The following is a 25,613-nucleotide window of genomic DNA, read 5'->3' on the forward strand; positions in this document are numbered from 1 at the left end:
AAAAAACTGCCCCAACCCTCAGCACCCTTACAGGGATTGTCCAGTGTATGTCAAGGGGTACAATGGAAGATGGATTGTACACCTAGCTGCCCAGGTGGCTCTTTTGGCAATCATGATAAATCCCCTTCTCATGCTCTTCTCTTGCTGGCCCCCAGCGGAATTAACACCTGGCTCACCAGAACTCAGGGTAAAAGGCATAGAGGCTGAAGAGACCTCTATCATCTCAGATAGTAGGACTTCTTATTCTTTACTCAATTCCTGATGGGGACACACACTTAACCACCATAATCATCATAACACAGGTTTCAGGGACCCCCTCATATCCCCCACAGCACCCTACCTGTTCTTTGCCAATTTGGGGACCTAACTTTAACTAAACAGTTCATTGTCATGCCTCAATGTCCACTCCTTCTCTTTGGCATGGACCTCCTATATAAATTTAAGGTTTCCATCTCCATATCCCCTATAAAAGCAACCAGCATTTTCCTCCTACATATTGATCCATGTCTACCTAGTCTGCTCTCAAATCACTACTTCTCCCCCCCATGACTCTCAGTCAATCCTTTAATATGGGACACTTCCCTTCATGACATCACATCTTACAACCCCCTATCCTCATAAAATTTAAAGAACCTTCTACCTACATCTCCCAAGAACAATACCCCCTAGCCCTTACCATTGACCGAGGACTAAAACCCATATTTCAACATTTATTCTCAGCCTTTCTACTTATACTTACCCCCATCCATTCACCCCATAACACCCTCATCCTGCACATAAGAAAACCCAATGGATCCTATGGTTTAGTACAGGACTTCTGAAAAATAAATTGTGCTATCATCCCAACCTTTCCAATTGTCACTAACCCATATACTTTCCTCTCCTCTATCTTACCTTCTTGAAAATATTTTTCTGTTTTTGATCTCAAAGATACCTTCTTTATTATCTACCTACACCCTAAGTCAAGATCACTTTTTTGCCTTCACCTGGGAAGGCCCTGTCACCCTGCTAGCCCAACAACTAAGATGGACAGTCCTACCCCAAGGTTTGAGGGATAGTCTCCATCCACTTTTTGGCTAGGACTCACAATGAAACCTGGCCACTTTTGAGCACAGACCTAGCTTTCTCCTCCAATATGTAGATGATCTCCTATTATGCAGGCCTTCCAGGGATCTCAATTTAACACACACTACTGTGCTTCTCAACTCCTTGGCTTCTTGGGGATATAGATCTTCTAAAGATAAGGCTCTAATATGTAAAAACTCTGTCCCCTATCCCAGTCTTTCACTGTCACAGGAAGGAAAAACTATTCCTGCCTCCAGAATTAGAGATCTCATTAATTATCCCTTACCCCATGCAAATGGGAACTCCTTCCATTTCTTGGTCTGTTTAGTTTTTTTTCCATATTTGGATACCAAATTTCTCTCTCATAACCCATACTCTATATGAGGGCACCAAGGGGTCCCTTGATAAGACACTCCTATTCACCATGTCCCTTTAGGCTCCCATATACCTTCCCAAACAATCTTTATCCACTGTCACCTCTCTCTCCCTACCTGACATTAACATGCCTCTGTCTTTTCTTACAGGTCAGTCAGGGACAAGCCTTAGCCATTCTCTGCCAAAAAGGAGGTGACACTTTTTGCCCCCTAACTTATGTTTCCAAACAATTGGATATGGTAACATGGGGTTGGCCCTCTTACCTCCAAACCCTTGTATCAACTGCACTACTTGTCCCTAAGGCTAATAAAATATCCCTCCATAGTCCTCTCTATATTCTCACCTCTCACTCTCTAAAGAACCTCCTGAGTCACCGAGCCTCTCTCTCTCTCCCCTTCCCAGGTCCAGATTCTCCATGTCCACCTTTTGATACCAATCTCATTTTTGAACAATCACCCCTTCTGAATCCTGCTACTCTCTTATGTGCCACATTGCTCTATACCATATGAAAGCCCCATTCATATCTGCACAGATATTCTAGACTTCTTTCTGAAACCATTCTTACATATTCACAACTCCCCCTTACCTGATGGTCCTGACTGGTTTATTTATGGTAATGCCCTCAAAAGGAACCCTTTACAGGAGGCTATGCTATCCTCCATGGTGATCTTCAACATCCCCAACACCCACAAATCATAGACCTAATGTTTCTACCTCAATATACTACACAACAAGCTGAACTTATTGCTTTAGTCAGAGCTCTCACCAGGGCAACCACTTGCAATGTGAACATCTACACAGATTCCAAATATGCATATGATATCATACATTCAAATATTCTAATCTGGAAAGAGAAAGAGGCTTTCTTATACAGAAAGGGTCCCCCATCATCAACTCAGCTCTTATCCAAGAACTCTTAGACTCAGCTCTATTAACCACCCAAGCTGTTATCATTCATTGCAAAAGTCACCAGCAAGATAAACAGTACTTTTCTATTCTCAATCACCATGCAGACATTCTTGCTGGCCAAATGGCTTTTGCTTACCCATAGCACTCTTTGAAATAGGCTAACACTTTCCTCCACTCTCACAGAACTACATCTTTATTCCTAGCCCATAATACCACTCATAGCACTTTTATCCCACCTACTAAGGAGATGATTTCCTACCTACACTTCTTGTTCCATCCAGCTGACAACAGTTTGCTTTCCTTCCTTCAGGACTCATACAACTTTACTCCTGAAGACAGTTTCTCCAAAACAAAACAAAAACAGATTCTTGCTTTATTGGTTAGAAAACTAATCCTAATTCTAATATACATTCCCCCCCAATTCCCAACCCATCAATGAGGGGAATCTGTCCTGCAATGGACTGGCAGACAGACTTTACACACATGTCCTCTGTCAAATGCTACTGATATCTTTTGGTCTTTGTTGATAACTTTTCAGGATGGATAGCAGCTTTCCTCATGATGAACAAATGGGCCTCAACAGTTGCTAGATTCCTCCTTACTGAACTGATTCCTGATTTGGTTTACCCTCTTCTCTGCAATCTGACAATGGGTCAGAATTTATTTCTGCTGTTACCCAACATGTGGCCACAGCCCTTCATATACCTTGGAAATTTCATACTCCCTAGGGCCCCCAATCCTCTGGGAAAGATGAAAGGGAAATTGCTCTCTCAAAGGAATCTTAACTAAACTAACTCTGAAACTAAAATTTCACTGTACCAAACTCCTACACTTAGCTCTCCTTTATTTCTGTGCCCTTACCCATAAACCAACTAACATCAGCCCTTTTGAATTAATATATGGCAGACCCATCATCCCTCCCGGACTTTACCCCACAAATTTTAATCTGACCTCTGCTTTTGCCAAAGATTTTCTTTCTTTCCTCAGAGCAGAACTGTGGAAGCCTGCTGATTAAAACCTCCCCAAGCCTATCCCTAATGTTCCTCGTCCCTCTCTTCAAGTTGGAGACAAGGTTCGGCAAGGACCTCATAAAGTTATACTCCTTACCCTCATAGTTGCCAAACTCCAAAATACTGCTCCTTGGTTTCATCTTTCATGCCTCAATAAAGCACCTCCCTCCCACTCTACCATCCTAAATTCCACCAAACTCAAACTTTCTCGTCTCTCATCTATTCCTGAAGAGACAACCGAGACCACTATTAACCTATGCTTCCTTTTCCAGATCCACTGAATGACCCTGAGCCTTCATCAGTTTCACCTTTTCCTGACTGCCCTGCTAGTGGGCATCTGGTTAAGGCCATGGCTCATTTACACCTTTAATCAGCTACTCGAGGCTACTGAAATCCTTTGGTTACAGGGCACTTTTATGTCTTTTCAGCCCCATCAGATTGAATTTTTCACTCTTACCCTTCATTTTGCCCTTCACTAGGATTGCTCATGTTCTGCCCCATCCTTCCCTTTGTCCTCACTCTCATCACAGCTGCAATCTTTACCACTGGACTAATCAAAGCCATACCATCTAGCTGGTCCCACACTGAAAAGGCAGCTCTCACTCTCCTACCATGATCATATTTCATTATCTTTATAATCATAAAATGTCACCCAAAATTCTATTCACATTACTCTTTCTATCACACTTTACTCATTTCCAACTCCTCCCAAAGATTATAATTTCTGCTTATATCTTAGCTGACACATTTACCCCTCTGTATCCTTAATAGGACCTGCCAATGCAGGATATCCCTTACTGCTAAACAGTACTTTTTCATGTTCTAACACCATAATTGGTCCTATTAGATGGTATATGGATGATTAAGAAATATTTCATCAAAAAATCATGCAGGGACCATGGAAAAATCTCATAGATCAATCTAAAAGAGATAACATAAATCATGGTATCAAACTCTTGCTAACCCTCAAGACTCAGGCATATATTCTTGTATTAAACTTAAAAAGGGATTTCCCACAGATACAGTTTACTCAAAAGCTACCTTGAAGATAAGTATCTCCATGAGCTCCCAGAGTCCTTGAATACTCAAAACTTCTGGGTATAATTGGATGTTGACACAGTAAGCAAATATTCCTTTTGCTACAGGAAGAAAACATAGTCCATCAACTATTAACTAATAACCTCATGGGTCTGTACATCAGATATAATGTTACTGGGGACAAAATTACAACGCAAGACTATCCTATCCTCCATTCTGAGTCAACACTCCCAATCTAACTATCCAACAACACTGTTTATGAATCAAATGTGCCCTCCTCCTAACTTCTCATAAATCATTAACTCCTGTTTTTTTTTTTTTAAAGGAATATTTCTTTGCCTTCTGGCAAACATTTACCTAAGGGATGGGCCTTCTTCTGCAACCAAACAACCTACCAAGTTCCTCCTGGAAAATTTTCTGGAATCTCTTTCATTGGACATATCCTTCCCTTACTACCTCCCCTAACCCCTTTCTGATGAATTATCAGATCCTTTCCCTCCAACTGTGATGATAATTTACTCATATTAGATACAAAGCAGGTACCCATTGCATCAGCTTTTGTCCTGCCTGTTCCAGGCCTTGTGACAGGAATATAAAAGGAAGTCTAAAAATTGGCCTATGTTTTCAGTAAGACTGCTAATCTCACTGCATGAGTTCTGGCAGGAATTAGCCAAAAAATGAAAGATCTCTGAACTTCAATATTACAAAATAGGCTAGTATTGATTTCCTATTATTAAAACATCATATTGTATGCCAGTAATACTCTGGAGTATGCTGCTTCAACATTACAGATATATGTTATTCAACAAAAGATAAAAAAAAAAAGTCAAACAAGGGCTGGAGAGATGGCTTAGCGGTTAAGCGCTTGCCTGTGAAGCCTAAGGACCCCGGTTCGAGGCTCGGTTCCCCAGGTCCCACGTTAGCCAGATGCACAAGGGGGCGTACGCGTCTGGAGTTCGTTTGCAGAGGCTGGAAGCCCTGGCGCGCCCATTCTCTCTCTCTCTCTCTATCAGTCTTTCTCTCCATGTCTGTCACTCTCAAATAAAAAATAAAAAAAAAAGTCAAACAAGAAATTAACAAAATCCATGAGAGTAACTTTTGGTTAGATTTAGGGCAACAACTTCCATGGTTAAGCTCTTTACTGGGCCCCATTATTATGATACTCCTAACTCTCCTTTTTGGTCCTTGCATACTCAGTGCCTTACTGAACTCCTCCAAGACAGAATACATGTCTTCACTTCACAATGGGTCACTGAGTTCCTCATCATGGCCACTGAATATCAACCCGAGAACATTCAACTTCCACTGGACTGTGTGGGACATCCTAAGAGATCTATTGCCCCTCCAGCAGGAAGTAGTTGGAGAAGATGTCATCACCTCTGTTCTGGCCCACAAATGTCCCACTCATCCCCAGTTCTCCCCAATATTTTTTTATCTTTCCAGAGTCTGGACTGAAGGGTTAATAGCCTTGCCTGAAAACAAGAGAGAACCGAAGAGTTAATAACTCTCCCAAAGACCAGCAGGCAATAAAGAAGCCTCAGGAACATGTTGCCTTGACAGGCTCCCCTACTGCCCATTGTAAAACTTCCCTTAGCTCAGAAAATCCTGAGGGAACAGAAACTGTCTGGTGGGATATCCTCCCTAAAAAATTTTGCTATATTGTCTATATTTATGAAAGTTGTCAATAAAAAGTTTAAATAAAACCAGAGGTTACTAACAGCCTCAAAAAATAAACAAAAAATAAATAAGTTATTCTAAGTTATTGTATAGAAATTTCCTCTGAACTGAAACATTTCATTCTGGAGGGAGGCTCATTAGGAAACTCTAATTTGAAATACTCTCCTTAAGTCTCAGGAGACAATAAGGCTCAGGACCTCACAAGTCTTAAAAAGCTCTTGAAACTTATGATTCACAAGCCCCTCTCCAATATTATACAGGAAGGAAGAACTACTTGGGAAAGGAAACTCCTACCAGCCAAGCAGGTTCTGTAAGTCTCACCTATGTTGGGATGGACCTTTTGGTAAGATAAACTGCAATCAAGTGGAATGTGCTCCTCTAAGTAATACCAGTAAACTCGATGACTGGACAACTTAGACTTTGATATAATCATAACTTTGGTATACTGTGTATGCTCAGAGTGTAAATAGGCCTTTATTTATGTCTCTTCAGGAAAAGTTAATACAGTATAAGCATAAAATTTATTCTTACTTGTGGGGTTGTTAGGGTTGTTGTGCTACTCATTGTATCTTCCATTTGTTGTGTCTGAACATCCAGTGTTTCAAACTGATGTTCAAATTTGTCCATCAAAGCAGAAATCTGTAAAATTATGGTTATAATAAAAATATAAGGTGAGATGCTATTTGAATACCAAATAATAATTATGAGTATTCATTTATTTTACCTTCTCAAGATTCATACTCCTCAATGTAGCATCCATAGATTTAACTACACCTGCCATGGACTTTGTTACCTATATGAAATAACAAACAGATTTAGCAGCATAGAAGGTGTGTAATTTTTTAAGTGTATTGCTTATATATCCACCTTTTCCATAATAGTAAAAATTCACTATGTGCTTTGGCTCAGGACAAGTCATTATCTAGTTTATATCTTTGCCACGTTACTTAATTATACCTCAGTTTAAAAGTCTATTGACAAAATCATTTTCCTCATCAAGCTTCATTTTCCATGAAAGCTTTTAGCAGCACCCTGCAACACCTTGCAACACATTCAGATTTCTATTTGAAAATTTCTTACTTTCATTAAACTTCAATCATGCCTTCTCATTGTTAACAGAGGCTCAATGTTACCTTTCCCATCGTTACTGCAGTTTGGACTCTGGCTGCCACAGCATCAACCCTAGCACTCATTCTCAAGAAATTGATTGCTTGATTTTTCTGGCGGATTGCATTTTCAGCATGTATTCTCGCAACTTCTGTATTTCCTTTCTGAATAGCCTGTTTTAAACAAAGTAAAAGTAAAGTGACTAATGTTGAAATGAGAACAAAAGAAGAGATTGGTGAAGCCAAAGCGTAAAAGTAAAAATATTTTAAACAGTAAAAGACCCTAAATTTAACTAATCTGTAAGAGATTTTATAATAGCAATGAGAAAATAATTATGATTAAAGTATTAAAAGGATAATTTATAATTCTTCAAATTTATAGTCTCATTAGAAAATGCATGTGTATTAATAGATTAAGAAATTAGAATGTAGGGAAAATAAAGTTGTCCATAATCATATAACTGAGCCATTTCACTCTTAATGATTTAGTATACAATATAATATTTTAATAAGATATATAGTATAAATATATTTGTTACAAAAGTACATATGAACAGCATATTATTTTAAATCCCTTTTTCTCAGATATTAAAAATAACACTTTAAGCTGGGTGTGGTGGCACATACATTTAATCCCAGCACTTGGGAGGCAGAGATAGGAGGATTGCTGTGAGTTTGAGGCCACCCTGAGACTGCATAGTGAATACCAGGTTAGCCTGGGCTAGAGTGAAACCCTACCTTTAAAAACCCATATATGTATATGTTGAAAGTATGTAACCATATCATCATATCAAAGGGCTGTATAATACAAGTGCACCATTAATCAGGCTTTTCACATTTGGTAAAAAGACTATTGATAGGGCATGAAATGATTCTATATGTTACACATACATAAGTGGTTTCTGTACACATTTACTAATTATATGTATGAAAGGATGTAACTAGCACAAATGTATACTTTTCTGTTAAAATATGTTAGATCAGGAATAACGGTAAAAGAAAAATTATTAAACAGGTCAGACAAACCTCTAATATAGCAATGTGAAGAAAGCAGTACAGAAATAACTGAAATTTAAAACTAAGATCCAAATTATTCAATGATATAAGAACATTTTTATAATTCTCCTACTATGTGCAACCTTGCATCCATTCCAAGTATTTTGATGAGATAAATTTCTGGATATAATATTGCTGGACACAGAGGTATATTCAATTTTAATTGTATTCCTTACAATGCTGGTAACAATTTTCATCATGCCTTAGAAGGTTCCTGTTTTATTTTCCACAAGTATACTTATAAACATAAGATTATGATATTATTATTATTATCATCATATTTTGTCATTTACTAAGAGGTAAAAACTGGTACTTCATTGTATTTCTTTAATATATGCTGGTGAAAATGCAGGAAAAAGAAACCCAACATACTGATGGTAAAATCATGAATTCCTATGGGAATTAATATGGAGCTTCTAAAAAAGGAGATAGAAATAACATGTGATTTTGTTTCACCGCTCCTGGGTATACATGTTTTTATTCACAACTTCCATAAATAAAGACATGTTACCATACTAACCTTTCCTAGCTACCCTCGAAAATTTCAAAAACCACAGTCCTAATTTTTCATATTGTCATATTCTGCTTTATTTTTCTTCTCAATGTCTAGTTTAATTATCTTGGTTATTTTCAGAAACTCTGATCAGAAGGTATGTTGTATAAGATAAACAAATCAGTTATGGAATTTCCAATTCACAACTGAATCCCAATTGCCTAAAATATAGTCTTCCATGTGCTGGACACTCAATGTTTTTTTAAATTTATACATATACATACATACACACACACACACACACACACACACACACATTCATACACACACATACATACATATATGAAAGAAAGTTACCTGTATATATATATATAAAGAAAGTTACCTGTAGGATCTTAAGGCAGATTGACTAAGGTTGAAGAAAGGCATCTTAATTATATAGACTTTACTATTTGAACACTATACTCATGTGAAGGATTTTTTGTAGTTTTTTTAATAACTTATTTGTTTGCAAAGACAGAGAAAGGAAGACAGGAAACATAGGGATTCTAGATACTACAAATGAACTCCAGATGCTTGAGTCACCTTAGCTTTAAGTAGGTACTGGGAAATGGAACTGAGGTCATTAGGCTTTGCAGGCAAGCACCTTAACCACTGAGATCTCTCTCCAGCACCTTTTGTACTATTTTCAAATTCATTAAAATGAGGGAAGGTAATTAGGCATGAAACAAAATCCTTAAATATATTGAAAAGTAATTCTTCAATGAGTAAAGCACTAACTGTTGGAAAACATTGAATGACACAGTGTTGCACTCAGGTTTGTATTGCTGGCAGAAATAACATGACCAAAAGCAGCTTGTGGGAAAGAGAGGCTTATTTTGGCTTATAGGCTTTCAGGGGAAGCTCCATGATGGCAGAAAAATCTATGGAATAAGCAGAGGGTGGACATCATCCCCTGGCCAACATCAGGTGTAAAACAGGGACAGGAGAGTATGCCAAACACCAACAAAGGGACACTGGCTACAATACCCATAAGCCTGCCCCCCAACAATACACTGCATATAGGAGGCATTAATTCCTAAATCTCCATCAGCTAGGAACCTAGCATTCAGAACACCTAAGTTTAAGGGACACCTGAACCAAACTGCCACATTCCCCCCCTGACCCTCATAAACAGACAACCACATATGATGTAAAATGCACAACATTCATCCAACTTTGAAAGTCTGCTTAGTTTTTACCAGTTCCAATGATGTTCATACATTCCCATAGTCCAAGATTGTCTCACTGAGCCACAATACGAAAAAATGGCCCCCAAAACCATAATGACACAGAAAAAACAATCACACTGTAAAATATGGCATTGCGTAAAGCAAGGATACATTCAACCAGTACAAGAATTTAACAGGGTAGACACCAAACTCTAACTCCAGTTCCAGCAACTATAGCCATTGACAAATCTCCAAGTCCAATAATTCAAACCATCAACAAGTCTCTGAAATGCTAGTTCCACCCATAGAGCTGGGCTACTCACAATCCTGGAAAACTTCACTGGGGCCCTGCAGCTCTCCTTGGCAGCCATCTTGTGGTCCCAGCATCTCCACTGCAACCCATGGTTCATCCTCATGGTCCCATAGGTTCTCCAAGCAGGCACCCAGCAAACCTGATTGGGGACACCTGAATCAAACTTCCACATATAGGATGTTCAGGCATAACATATGGAAAAGACATTGTTGGGATGGGAGAAGGGTCAAAACAAAGAGAACTGGAAGCTTACTGCAATAAATGAGGTAAGAATGATGACTATGACAGAGGTAGGAACATTGAAATTGGTAAGAAAGGATGGAATTCTGATTGTTAATGTTTTTGAAAACCTTTCAAAAATTTGCTGAGATATGATCTGTAAGGTATGAAATAAATGAGAGGCTAAGTACCAACTGATTCTAAGGCTGCTATTTTTTTTTTCCTCTGAACGTCAGAATTGAATCCTGTATTTGAGGATGGGAAAAGTTTTGTCCCCTCCCCTTCCCTTCAGACAGCCTAGTGGAAACTAAACAGTTAGATGCTGGAGTGTGCCATTAAGGCATAAAGACTAGGCTACATTTGCACACTCATTATCCAAAGAGCATAAAAATATTATATAAAATATAAGTCTAGATGAACTCACTTGTAGAGTCACTATAGATTGAGAAATTTAAAAAATATCACAAGTGCGGGGTGTGGTGGTACATGCCTTTAATCCCAGCCTTTGGGAATCAGAGGTACAAGTATTGCTGTCAGTTACACCAGCCAGGATCTACACATTTCCAGATCTCCCTGGGCTAGAGTAAGATCCTATCTCAAGAAAAAAAAAAAAAAAGATTAAAATAAAACAGAATTACAGCCTAAGCACTGGTGGGTATGTTTTCCTGGAAGCCAAAGTGAGAAAATGTTTGAAGGAGGAAGGAGTAATGAACTATGACAAATGGTATTAGTAGAGATAGAGTTAAGAGAAAACTTTGAAAAGTTTAAGGATTTGTATGTGCCCACAGAATTTATAAAGTACACAGGGGAAAATAGTAATGTAAGAGAGAAATAGCTGGGTATGGTGAAGCATGTCTTTAATCCCAGCACTTGGGAGGCAGAGGTAGGAGGATCCTTGTGAATTCAAGCCTACTCTGAGACTACATAATGAATTGCAGGTCAGCCTGTGCCAGAGTGAGACCCTACTGCAAAAAAACAAAAACAACAACAAAAAAAGAGCATGTAACGACCTGGGACATAAGAGATGACCTTTATTAGAGACAAGGTCAGTTCTTAAAGGATAGTTTATGGCAAAGAAGCAGACAGGTAGTCAATGATTTCTCAGGAAATAGAAAGCAACATCATCAGATGAATTTGAAAATGAGAAAAGGGCATCTTGAAATTGAAAAAGAGAAGTTGTCAGTTGTGAATGTTGGAATAAATGATTAAGAAAGTAAGATACGACTTCCGGTTAAGATGGCGGCGTAGGTACCACGCCAAAACAGCCTGGGGGGAAAAAAGACCAAAAAAAACTCAGCAAAATACACACTTTTACTAAAAAGTGAGGTGTATAGGAAATTGAAGCAGCAGCGGAGAAGTAGGAGAGATCCAGAGCATCCAGAGCCCGCACAGGCCAGCAAAAGCGGCCCTGGCAGCTCAACCAACTGTGGCGGCGGGCGCACCAGAAAGCCACCAGGCTCGGCTCCAGCCACAGGAAAAGCCAGGTCCGGGAGCTTCCCCTCAAACCGTGTTCTCCACAACTCAGGAAACATGAAGGGAGAGCAGCAGTGAGCAACGGAGGAGCAGATGGCAAAGTAGAAGAACACGTGGAACAGCGAGAGAACCAGAGCAGCTGCGGCTCCCTCCCCTCCCCCACCGTCTGAGCCCAGCTCCAGCGAACAGAGCAGCATCCCGGGACCAGCCACGCAAACTTGAGCCTACAGCGGGACCCAAGCAGGAGCAGAGTTTGGCAGCAACATCAGCAGCTCCGGAACCGGTACCACCGGCCCCAGCAGCAGCAGACCCAGGAGCGGCAGCAGCAGACCCAGCAGCAGCAGCAGCTTCCAGCAAAAGCAGTGGCTGCAGAAGTGGCAGCTACAGCAGCAGCAGCAGCAGAGGCAACAGCAGCAGTGGGCCCAGCAGCACCAGCTTGAGCTGCAGACAGACCCAGCAGAGGCAGCTTTCGCAGCAGCAGTTCTAGCAGTGGGGGTGCTGATCTGCAGGGCCACAGTTGCCAGGCTTTGTTTGCCCCACAGGAAAAGCCAGTGCCCAGCTCCAGAAATCAGAACAGCAGCCCGACGACCCAGGGAGCAACTTGACTGAGACCAAACTCATCCAAGGTAACTGGGTTTGCAACAGGGAAGGGTCTCACATGGTCACAAGCTGACTGGGATCCCTCAACAGACCAGAAATCTTAACGTCTATGTTGATAGAGGATCTGATTGTAATAATAGCTACGCTGGCATACATACTTGGGGCTGTTTTTGACTGAAAGGGTACAGTGTTTAGTTAACTTTTAGAATCTACCTGTGTTTTATTCCACTCAGCCTACTTGAATACTCCCATAGCAGGGAAACTTAACCCCTAGGAGCACCTTTGTAGATACTCTCAGAGTCTTAGGAGCCACATCCAACACCTTAAGCTCCTACCCTGAAAATATATAACATCAAATCAACTGATACAGCTAAGAATACCCACCTAGCTAGAAAATCCAAACATTAACTTAATTCAAGATGCAAAAATATATACATTATAACACAAGAAACACTAAAAAGCAAGACGATATAAATCCACCTAAAAGTATTAATGCATCAGAAATGACCTCCAGTGAGAACGAGTTAGAGGAAATGCCTGAAAAAGATTTCAAAAGAATGATTGTAAATATGTTCAAAGAAGTCAGAGAACAAATCAAAGGAGTCAAAGAGGAACTTAAACAGGAAATCAAAGGAATCAAAGAAGATGCAGTACACCAATTTCATGAAATAAAGAAGGCAATACAAGTCATAAATAAGGAAATAGAAATAATAAAGAAAAAACAGTCAGAATTACTACCAATGAAGAACACAGTTAATGAAATAAAAAAAAACTCTGTAGAAAATCTCACCAGTAGAATGGATGAAGGAAAGGACAGAATATCTAAGCTAGAAGACCAGGTTGCAGATCTCATACAGGCCAACCAAGAGAAAGACAAACTTATAGAAAAGTATGAGTGGGAATTTCAAGGTATTTGGGACACTATGAAAAGATCCAATATAAGAATTCAGGGCATAGTAGAAGGAGAAGAATTCCACTCCAAAGGCATAATAGGTGTCTCCAACAAAATCATAGAAGAAAATTTCCCCCAAATTGGGAAAGAGGTGCCAATACAGATACAGGAAGCCTTTAGAACCCCAGCCAGACAAAACACGGAAAGAACCTCTCCTCGCCATATTATAATCAAACTTCCAAACACACACACCAAAGAAAAAATATTGAAAGCAGTTAGAGAGAAAAATCAAGTTACCTACTAAAGCAAACCCATCAGGATTACAGCAGATTATTCAACACAAACTTTTAAAGCCAGAAGGGCTTGGAGTGATATATTCCAAGTTCTGAAAGATAGCAACTGTCAACGAAGGTTACTTTATCCTGCAAAGTTATCCATTCAAATAGACAGAGAAATGAGGACATTCCATGACAAAAGCAGGTTAAAGGAGTATTTGAAGACAAAACCAGCTCTACAGAAAATACTTGATAGAATCCTCCATGCTGAAGAAAAGGAAAAGCACACATATAAGGAACCTAGAAAAAACAAGCAATACTCAAATACTTCTTAAGAGAGCATAGGTAGAACCAGAACCACACACACACACACACAAAAAAAAGGCAAATATAAATACACACCTTTCAATAATATCTCTTAATATCAATGACCTCAATGCCCCAAAGAAAAGACAGATTTGCAGACTGGGTTAAAAAGCAGGATCCTACAATTTGTTATCTCCATGAAACTCACCTTTCTACAAAGGATAGACATTTTCTTAAGGTGAAAGGTTGTTAGACGGTGTTTTAAGCAAATGGGCCTATAAAACAAGCAGGGGTGGCTATCCTAATATCGGACAGGGTAGACTTTAGTCCAACGTTAGTCATGACAGATAAGGAAGGTCACTTTATATTGATTAAGGGCACACTCCAACAGGATATTACAATTCTAAACATATATGCACCTAACATGGGGGCTCCCAAATTCGTCAAACACTATTAGAACTAAGGTCACAGATAACACCAAACACACTGGTGGTGGGTGACTTTAACACCCCACTCTCATGAAGTGACAGGTCATCCCGGAAAAAAAATAAACAGAGAGGCAGCTGGACTAAATGAGGTCATAGAAGGAATGGACCTAACAGATATATACAGGACATTTCATCCAAAGGCTGCAGAATATATATTCTTTTCAGCAGCACATGGAACATTCTCTAAAATAGACCATATATTAGGACACCAAGCAAATCTTAACAAATTCAGGAAAACTGAAATAATTCCTTGCATTCTATCTGACCACAATGGAATTAAACTACAAATCAGTAGCAAGAAAGGCTATAGAGCATACACAAAATTATGGAAACTAAACAATACATTACTAAATGATGAATGGGTCAATGAAGAAATCAAAAAGGAAATCAAAAAAAATATAGAGTCAAATGATAATGAGAACATACCATACCAAAATCTCTGGGACACAATGAAGGCAGTTCTAAGAGGTAAATTTATAGCCTTAAGTGCCTATATTAAGAAATTAGAAAGGTCGCAAGTAAACGACCTAATGCTTCGCCTTAAAGCCGTGGAGAAAGAAGAACAAGGCAAACCAAAAATCAGCAGACGGGAAGAAATAATAAAGTTTAGGACAGAAATTAATGAAATAGAAACAAAAAGAACAATCCAAAGAATTAATGAAACCAAGACTTTGTTCTTTGAAAGGATAAACAAGATTGATAAACCCTTAGCAAATCTGACCAAAAGAGAGAAGAGACACAAATTAATAAAATCAGAGATGAACAAGGTAACATCACAACAGATTCCAGAGAAATTCAAAAAATCATAGGGACCTACTATAAAAGCATATACTCCACAAAGTATGAAAATCTGAAAGAAATGGATGATTTCCTTGATCTATATGACCTACCTAAATTAAACCAAAATGAGATTAATCACTCAAATAGACCTATAACAAACATGGAGATCCGAATGGTTATCAATAATCTCCCAACTAAAAAAAGCCCAGGCCCGGATGGATTCACTGCTGAATTTTACCAGACTTTTAAGGAAGAGCTAACACCATTGCTTCTTAAGCTGTTCCAGGAAATAGAAAAAGAAGGAATTCTACCAAACTCCTTCTATGAGGCCAGCATTACCTTGATACCAAAACCAGGCAAAGATAGAACAAAAAAAGAAAATTACAGACCAATCTCCCTCATGAACATAGATGCAAAAATTCTCAACAAAATATTGGCAAACAGAATACAAGAGTATATCAAAAAGATCATTCACCCTGACCAAGTAGGCTTTATCCCAGTGATACAGGGATGGTTCAACATATGCAAATCTATAAATGTAATACATTATATAAACGGGTTGAAGGACAAAAATCACATGATCATCTCATTAGGCGCAGAGAAAGCATTTGACAAAATCCAACGTCCCTTCATGATAAAAGTCCTACAGAGACTGGGAATAGAAGGAACATATCTCAATATAATAAAGGCTATTTATGACAAGCCTACAGCCAACATATTACTAAATGGGGAAAAACTGGAAGCTTTTCCACTAAAATCAGGAACAAGACAAGGGTGTCCTCTGTCCCCACTTTTATTTAATATAGTTTTGGAAGTCTTAGCCATAGCAATAAGGCAAGAGACACACATAAAAGGGATACAAATTGGAAAGGAAGAGATCAAGTTATCATTATTTGCAGATGACATGATTCTATACATAAAGGACCCTAAAGACTCTACTAGCAAACTGTTAGCGCTGATTAAAACCTACAGCAATGTAGCAGGATACAAAATAAATACACAGAAATCAGTAGCCTTCATATATGCTAACAACAAACACACAGAGGATGAAATCAGAGAATCACTCCCATTCACAATTGCATCAAAAAAAATAATAAAGTACCTTGGAATAAACCTAACGAAGGAAGTAAAGAATCTATACAATGAGAACTTTAAAACACTCAAGTGAGAAATTGCAGAAGACACTAGAAAGTGGAGAAACATCCCTTGTTCCTGGATTGGAAGAATCAATATTGTGAAAATGGCAATCTTACCTAAAGCAATCTACACATTTAATGCAATCCCTATCAAAATTCCAAAGGCTTTCTTCATGGAAATAGAAAAAACAATCCAAAAATTCATTTGGAATCACAAAAAACCTCGAATATCTAAAATAATACTGAGCAACAAAAATAAGGCTGGTGGTATCACCATACCTGATTTTAACCTATACTACAAAGCCATAGTAACAAAAACAGCATGGAACTGGCACAAAAAACAGACATGTAGATCAGTGGAACAGAATAGAGGACCCAGATCTAAGCCCAAGTAGCTATAGCCACCTGATATTCGATAAAATGCCAAAAATACTCATTGGAGAAGAGACAGCCTCTTCAGCAAATGGTGTTTTGAAAACTGGATATATATCTGCAGAAGGATAAAAATAGATTCTTCTCTCTCTCCATGCACAAGAATTAAGTCCAAATGGATTAAAGACCTTAGCATCAGACCGGAAACTCTGAAACTGCTAGAGGAAAAAGTAGGGGAAACCCTTCAACATATTGGTCTTGGCAAAGACTTTCTGAATACAACCCCAATTGCTCAGGCAATAAAACCCCAGATTAATCACTGGGACCTCATGAAATTACAAAGATTTTGCACTGCAAAGGACACAGTGAAAAAAGCAAAGAGGCAACTTACAGAATGGGAAAAAAATCTTTGCCAGCTATATATCTGATAGAGGATTAATATCTAGGATATACAAAGAACTCAAAAAGTTAAATAATAAGGAATCAAACAAGCCAATCAAAAAATGGGCCATGGAGCTAAATAGAGAGTTCTCAAAGGAAGAAATATGAATGGCATATAAGCATCTAAAAAAATGTTCCACGTCACTTGTCATCAGGGAAATGCAGATTAAAACTACATTGAGATTCCATCTCACTCCTGTCAGATTGACCACCATCATGAAAACAAATGATCATAAATGTTGGCGGGGATGTGGAAAAAAAGGAACCCTTCTACACTGCTGGTGGGAATGCAATCTGGTCCAGCCATTGTGGAAATCAGTGTGGAGGTTCCTAAAACAGCTAAAGATTGATCTACCATATGACGCAGCTATAGCACTCCTAGGCATATATCCAAAGGACTCATCTCATTTCCTTAGAAGTACGTGCTCAACCATGTTTATTGCTGCTTAATTTATAATAGCTGGAAAATGGAACCAGCCTAGATATCCCTCAACAGATGAGTGGATAATGAAGATGTGGCACATTTATACAATGGAGTTCTACTCAGCAGTAAAGAAAAATGAAGTTATGAAATTTGCAGAAAAATGGATGGACTTGGAAAGTATTATACTAAGTGAGGTAACCCAGGCCCAGAAAGCCAAGCGCCACATGTTCTCTCTCATATGTGGATCCTAGCTACAGATGACTGGGCTTCTGCGTGAGAATGAAAATACTTAGTAGCAGAGGCCAGTAAGGTAAAAAGGAGACATAAAGGGTAGAGAAAGGAAGGGAGGAGGATACTTAATAGGTTGATATTGTATATATGTAATTACAATGATTGTAATGGGGAGGTAATATGATGGAGAATGGACTTTGGAATGGGAAAGTGTGGGGGTGGGGAGGGAGGGTATTACCATGGGATATATTTTATAATCATGGAAAATGTTAATAATTTTTTAAATATTTTTGTTCATTATTTATTTATTTATTTGAGAGCGACAGACACAGGGAGAAAGACAGATAGAGGGAGAGAGTTAGAATGGGCGCGCCAGGGCTTCCAGCCACTGCAAACGAACTCCAGACGCGTGTGCCCCCTTGTGCATCGGCTAACGTGGGACCTGGGGAACCGAGCCTTGAACCAGGGTCCTTAGGCTTCACAGGCAAGCGCTTAACCGCTAAGCCATCTCTCCAGCCCAATAATTTTTTTTTTAAAAAAAAAGAAAGTAAGATACAATCCATCACCAAGTCATTTTGATGAAATTAATTCTAAGGACAGAATAAGAGATTCCTTATAGGTAAATATAAGAATATGATATTAAAATACCCAAAGCTTGTCATTATATAGATACCCTCAAAATAGTGTAATGTTTGGAATTATAATGCATTCATATTATAAAATAATATTTTATTAATACATTAACTGTTTCAGAAAATTAGCTAGTTACATGGTGGAGAATGATCATATAATAACAACAGGAGTACACAGGTCATTTCTTCATGCATTTTTCTATTTACCAACAAGGAATACTTACTATGTAGCAGGTACTAGTTTTATAGCACTAAGAAGGAGTGCTCTGCTGGAAGGCAACTACCATCTATAACAAGTTATTTAATAAAAATAAAGCAGGACAATGTCATAAGGTAATAGAATGGGTGGACCTGCTGAGTAGTTAGGGACAGTCACTTGAAAGAAATGACATTTAATCACCGATTTACTAGACACTACATTTCTGAATTTTTACCTTGAGGATTTTGTATTAGTTATGTTCTTTGCCTGGATAGATTTTTTCTCCCATGTATTTATAAGGCTGGTTCATTCTGGTCACTAAGTTTTAACCTTAAATTATATTTCTTTCAAGTGACTGTTCTTAATGGCTATAGAGATCAATGAGGGACACAGATTAGACCAAATGAATGTTATGACAATAGGACAGGCAAGAAATGGTGTGTTCTGACTTAAGAGTACAGGCAGTGTTAAGTGGTGAGATCTAGAAAAGTTCAGGATATATCATGAAAATAGTCTTAACTGTGGACAAAATGTGAGCTAAAGACACCTAGCTTGTAAAAATGGCAGGTATAGAGTTTCCATTTATTGAAATAAAAATAATGGATCAGAATCAGGTAATGTTTTAGTTTGTACAGGAAGTAGAATCACATATGTGGCTTTGGAAAATATTAAGTTTGAGAAGCTTTGTAGAAACCCAAGAAGATATGACACTATGAATGTCAGATTCATAAGCCAAGCGTAGAAGACAGAATAGAAGACAACAAAGATAACTATCTGCTTATGCTTTCCTGTCATTCACATCCCAACTTGATGTAACCAGTACTTTACCTCTACTTCACTGGAATTTCTCTTGCTAAAAATAACTGTTTTGCTGGATATCTCCAATACAGTTTTTAATCTTCTTGCCCTGCCAAACATTTTTTCCATGACTCTATTTTACTCTAGTTTTTTCTAATTTTGTGGTTGTTCCTTTTTCTTTTTGTTGATTACTCTTTCCCTACCTCCTCTCTCCAATCCCACTGGATGCTGTTTCTTATATAAGGTTTGTCAACCTGGTATGGTCCTTATTTCTTATCCTTCTCCTGGATGAGTCCCATGTATATGTGGGTAATTATAAACTGTAAAATATATTATATCTAGATGAAATGTGCCTCTTGAATTCCCATAAAAAAAAGACTTCCTTTCTCATTAGGCCACTTAATCAGGACAAGAATCTCCCATTTAGAATACCCAAAATTCAGAATCTCCCACTTAGAATACCCAAAATTAAACATTCTTCCTCAAACAAATCTATTACTTTAAAGTATTTATCCACTAAAACAAAAGCTAACACCATCCAAAGAACTGTACAAGCTGTAATTCAGAGTTTTTGTCATCTACACATCTGTATCAATTACTCTCTCGTTGCTGAGATAAAAATACCTTAGCATGGCTGGGCGTGGTGGCGCATGCCTTTAATCCCAGCACTCGGGAGGCAGAGGCAAGGCCACCCTGAGACTACAGAGTTAATTCCAGGTCAACCTGGACCAGAGTGAGACCCTACCTCGAAAAACCAAAAAAAAAAAAACCTTAGCACAAAAATCTTATGGAAGGAAACGGTTTACTTTGCCTTCCAGTTTTGAGGGGAAGTTTCATCATGGTGAGGGAAAGACAGCATAAACAGGAAGCCTAAATTCCATCAACAGGGTGGAAGTAGAGAGCAAGTGGGGCTGAACTATCAAATCCCAAGGTCTTTCCCAATGACACACTTTATCCAACAATGATCCACTTTATAAAGGCTCCACAACTTTCCTGACGATACCATCTAGGGATTAAGTATTAAAACACAGGAGTCTTAGGAGGTCAAATTACATTCAAACCATCTCATATCCGATGAGGCATGCTATCTAGAATAGACAAAGAACTCAAAAAATTAAACACTAAGAAAATGAACAAATGAATCACCTGGGCTATAGAGCCAAATGGAGTGCTCAATAAAATAAATAAAAATGATCAATAGATAGTTTTAAAAAGTGTTCAACACCCTTAGCAATCATGGAACTACAAATTCAATCTACTTTGAAATTTTATCTCACCTCATCAGAATGGCATATCACCAAGAAAATAAATGACAACAAATCATGGTAAGGATATGAGGGAAAGGAATCTCTTATTCACTGCTGTTTGGAGTATAAACTGAAGCAGCTATTATGGAAATCAGTGTGGAGGTTCCTCAAAAAGTTAAAAATAGACCAACTGTATGACCCAGTTATACCACTCCTGGTCATATACACAAAGAACTCCACATCCTACAAAAGGACATGAATCCAACAGAAGAGGATTCAGCCCTATGACCTATCACCAAGAGTAGCCCTTCTCCCCACTGATACCATCACATTAATGATCACATTTTGGCTTATAAGTTGTAGGGACAGAGGCACAACCATTCAGTCCTCTATAGTTCATCTGCTTTTTTTCTTCCGACAAATCTCTAACTGAACTCAGAGCTCCTGTTTGTTTGTTTGTTTTTCAGCCAGACTGACCATCAATTCTCTGGTCTCCATAAATGAAGCTACAAGCTGTGTGTGGCCACAACCAGATGTTTATCTCAGAGCTGGAAAATTGAACTGAGTGCATCAGGACCCTCAAGCCCTCATACTTGTATGGCAAGTATTCTACATTCTGAGCCATTGTGGTGGTTTAATTCCCCCATAAACTTAGGTGTTCTGGATGCTAGGTTCCCCAGTTGATGACAAGTGGAAATTAAAGCCTCCTGGAGGTGGTGTACTATTGGGGGCTGGATTATGGGTGTTATAGCCAGTTTCCCAATGCCAGTGTTTGGCACACTCTCCTGTTGCCATTGTCTACCTTATGTTGCCCAGAGGGTGATGTCCACCCTGTGCTCATGCCACAGTTGACCTCTGCCGTCACAGAACTTCCCTTAAACTAAAAGACTTTTTTCCCAAAAGCTGCTCTTGGTCAGGTGATTTCTGCCAGTAATGCGAACTTGACTACAATAGTAATATTGGTACCAGGGGTGGGATTACTGATAGACGCCTGACTGTGTGGCTTTGGCTTTTTGGAGCTAATTTTCAAGAGGAATGTGAAAAGATTTGAAACCCTGGCCATAAAGATACCTTGCAGTGCTGTAAGAACAGCCTTATGGATTCTTGTAGTAAGAGTTGAAAGACCTAAATGCAGTAAGAATTATGGACTGTGAGGTTTGACTTATGAAGGTGAAAAGGAGCTTTACTTGGACTAGGCTAGATGCAATTTGTGTGAGAGGCTTGCTGTCTATCTGTGTCCTGAGAAGTTGTGCAGGGTTGCAGTGCGTAGAAACAGACTGGTGTGAGCAGAGGGATATGGCACAGAAATGGATTTGGGGGGCCCAAACTACTGCCTATTTAGCTTCAATTGAATGATTAAACCTTTAAGATTGGGTCAGCTGACCTGCACTCGTGCAACAGGAAGAATGTAGACTCTTTTGAAGGGGCCTGAGTGCTCAAGAAGTGTCCTGTTCTTCAAAGTCTGCTTTATTCCTGCTAGATTAACAAACTGGCACTCTACCTTGTTTTATGGAGTATAAGAAATGCAGGAGAGGGTCACTGAGCTTGCAACACAGTCTTGTGTTTTGGGAATGGCCATGGGCACTGTGAAGCAGGTTTGCTGGATGCCTGCATGGAGACCCCATAGAGCCATGAGGATTGACACTGGGTTGCAGCAGCGGCACAGTGGAGATTCCAGGACCACAACATGGCTGCCAAGGAGAGCTGCTGGCCCCGGATGAAGTTTTCAAGGACTGTGAGTAGCATACCTGGAGGGACAGAATTATAACTCCAGAGATTTGTTACTGGCTAGGATTATCGGTTTTAGAGACTTGCCACTGGCTAGAGTTGTTGGTGTTGGAGTTACAGAGTTTGATGTTTGTCCTGGTTGTTTTAGATCTTGTGTTGGTTGAGTATTTCTTTGCTTTGCCCAGTACCATCTTGTACAGTGTGAATGTCTATTCTTTGCCATTATGAGTTTTGGGGAATTTTTTGGTATTATGCTTCAGTTAAAAGATCTTGGGCTATGGGGCTATATGAACATCATTGGAATTGATAAAAACTATGGAAACTGTGGTGGTTTGATTCAGGTGTCCCCCATACACTTAGGTGTCCTGAATGCTAGGTTCCCAGTTGATGGAGATTTGGGAATTAACACCTACTGGAGGCTATCTGTGTATTGCTGGGGACAGGCTTATGGGTTTCATACCCAGTTTTCCCATGGCAGTGTTTGCCACACCCTCATGCTGCTACTGTCTACCTCATTCTGGCCAGGGGGTGACGTTCACCCTCTGCTCATGCCATCATATGCCCCTGCCTTTGTGGAGCTTTCATTGAGTGTGGGGGAAAAAAAAAAAAAAAAACTTCCTTTTCCCAAAATCTGCTTTCGGTTGGGTGATTTCTGCCAGCAATATGAACCTGACTGTGTAATGTTGGTACCAAGAGTGGGGTCATTTGCTGCTAGACACCTGACTGTGTGGCCTTAACCTTTTGGAGGTGATTTTCAAGAAGAACATGTAAGGATTTGAAACCTTGGCCTAAGAATGCTTTGCAGTGTTTTAAGTACAGCTTGATGGATTATTCTGTCAGAGTTGAAAGACTTGAATGCAGTAAGAATTATGGACTATGAGTTTTGGCTTATGAGGGTGAGAAAGATCTTTGCTTTGACTGGGCTGGAAGCAGTTTGTGTGAGGCTTGCTGTTATACCCATGTCCTGAGAACATGTGCAGGATTGCAGTGCATAGAAACAGACTGGTGTGAGCAGAGGGATATGGCACAGGAAAAGAAAAAAAAGAAAAAAAAGAAAATTTTTGGGTGAACTACTGCCTGTTTAGCTGCAATAAGAAATTGCAACCTTTGAGATTGGGTCAGCTGACCTCCACTGCGGCAACAGGAAGAATGTAGGCTCTTTTGAATGGGCCTGAGTGCTCAAGGAGTGTCCTGTTCTTCAAAGTCTGCTTTATTCCCTCTTGGGTTAACGACTTGGCACCCTACCTGGTATTGTGGAGTATAAGAAATGTAGGAAAGAGAGAGTCACTGAGTTTGCAATACAGACTTGTGTTTTGGAAATGGCTATGGGCAGTGTGAAGCAGGTTTGCTGGATGCCTACATGGATACCCCATGGGGCCATGAGGATGAACTATGGATTGCAGTAGAAACCCAGTGGAGATGCAGGAACCATGAGATGGCTGCCAAGGAGAACTGCCAGCCTGGGATGACGTTTTTCAGGACTGTGAGTAGCCTAGCCAGTGGGGTAGGATTGGAACTCCAAAGACTTGTTACTAGTTAGAATGATCAGACTTGGAGACTTTTCACTGGCTAGATGTACTGGACTTGGAACTATAGAGTTTGCTGTTTTCCCTGTTTAATTTGGTTGAACATTTCTTGGCTATGCCCAATTCCATCTTTTTCAGTGTGAATGTTTATTCTGTGCCATTATGGATTTGGGGGGATTTTTTTTCCCTTTGGTATTATGGCTTAGTTAAAAGACCTTGAATTATGGGGATGTTTGACAAAAACTCTGGGAACTTTTAAAGTTGTACTGAATGTATTGTATTTGCTGTCATGTATGATTATCAGTTTATGGGGGCCAGGTGTCCTCCGTAAACTCAAGGTGTTCTGAATGCTAAATTCCCAGCTGATGTAGATTTGGGAATGTCTCCTGGTGGCAGGGTATTGTTGGGGGCAGGTTTATGGGTGTTATAACCAGTTTCCCCATGACAGTGTTTAGCACACTCTCCTGTTGCTATTGTCCACTTTATGTTGGCCAGTGGGTGATATCCACTCTGCTCATGCCAACATTTTCCTCTGCTATCATGGAGCTTCCCCTTGAATCTGTAAGCCAAAGTAAATCTTTTTTCCAACAAGCTGCTCTTGGTCGGGTGATTTCTTCCAGAAATGTTAACCTGACTGCAAAAGCCATCTCCCTCACTCACATGAATGACTTTTCTATTAACTACTCTGTATCGTTTGCCTCTTTTAATAAATTTTTAGCATTTTCTTTAACAATTCCATATTTACTATGTAATAGTTTTTTTTTTTAATTTTTAACATGTGAATGTGTGCTATGTACATGTGTGTATGCATGTTCATGTGTATGGGTACAGATGTATAACATGACATCTGAAGGCTAGAGGTTGACAACAGGTTATTTTCCTTTTTATGCACTAAGGCAGTGTGTCTCACTCAAATCTAGAGTTCATAGATTTGGCTACTCTAACTAGTCAGTTTGACCTAGGGATACCTCCTCTCCTCCTCTTAAGTGCTGGAATTAAAGTCAGCCTGGCAAGTCCACATGACATTCACTAGGGTATTGGGGAATTGGACTCAGGTACTCACACTTCTAGGACAAGCACATTATCCACTGAGTCATCACTCTAACCCCTATAAATAATTTTAAAAGCACTTTATACACAGTAGACCATCTGTTACACTGCTATAAATGTTCTTTCCTGTACATTTTTCCTATTGACATTTTATGGAATTTGTACATTTAAAGATTTTTTTCAACACAGTTATCAGTCTTCCTTATATGGTTTTTACTCTTTGTATGGTTCAGGTTACAATCCAAGGTTATAAAAAAATATAACTCCTGTCTCTTCTAGTATGTATGTGGTTTATTTTATGCAATTCTACTTTTAATCAACATAAAATATTTTTGGCATATAGATTTTCATTGAAATTTAATATAACACATTCTAATTAAGAAATAAAAAGTTGTGGTAAGCAATGTGTTGGAATATATTCAGAACACAATAAAGGGTGAAGAATAAAAAGCTATGGGGGAGTAGAAAATAGAAGAAAATAAAAATAAACAACATTTTTTAAAAAAAGAAGAAAAAATTAATTGTAATGAAATTTACATGAGG

General features: G+C 39.0%; 1 protein-coding gene across 2 annotated transcripts in view; it reads right to left on the reverse strand.

Annotated features, from left to right (window-relative positions):
* The window catches only part of LOC101606316 (charged multivesicular body protein 1b-2), a 49,950-nt gene that overhangs the window by 14,343 nt on the left and 9,994 nt on the right, over nt 1-25,613 (reverse strand). For both annotated transcript variants that reach the window (XM_045141028.1, XM_004666965.2), the window contains exons 3-5: nt 7,208-7,354; nt 6,799-6,867; nt 6,606-6,713 (exon numbers count right to left, since the gene is read on the reverse strand). In XM_045141028.1, the coding sequence (XP_044996963.1) occupies nt 6,606-6,713; nt 6,799-6,867; nt 7,208-7,354 (324 nt within the window). The remainder of the gene's footprint in view (nt 1-6,605; nt 6,714-6,798; nt 6,868-7,207; nt 7,355-25,613) is intronic.

The sequence above is a fragment of the Jaculus jaculus genome, chromosome X (genome assembly GCF_020740685.1).
Source record: "Jaculus jaculus isolate mJacJac1 chromosome X, mJacJac1.mat.Y.cur, whole genome shotgun sequence".
Taxonomy (NCBI): domain Eukaryota; kingdom Metazoa; phylum Chordata; class Mammalia; order Rodentia; family Dipodidae; genus Jaculus; species Jaculus jaculus.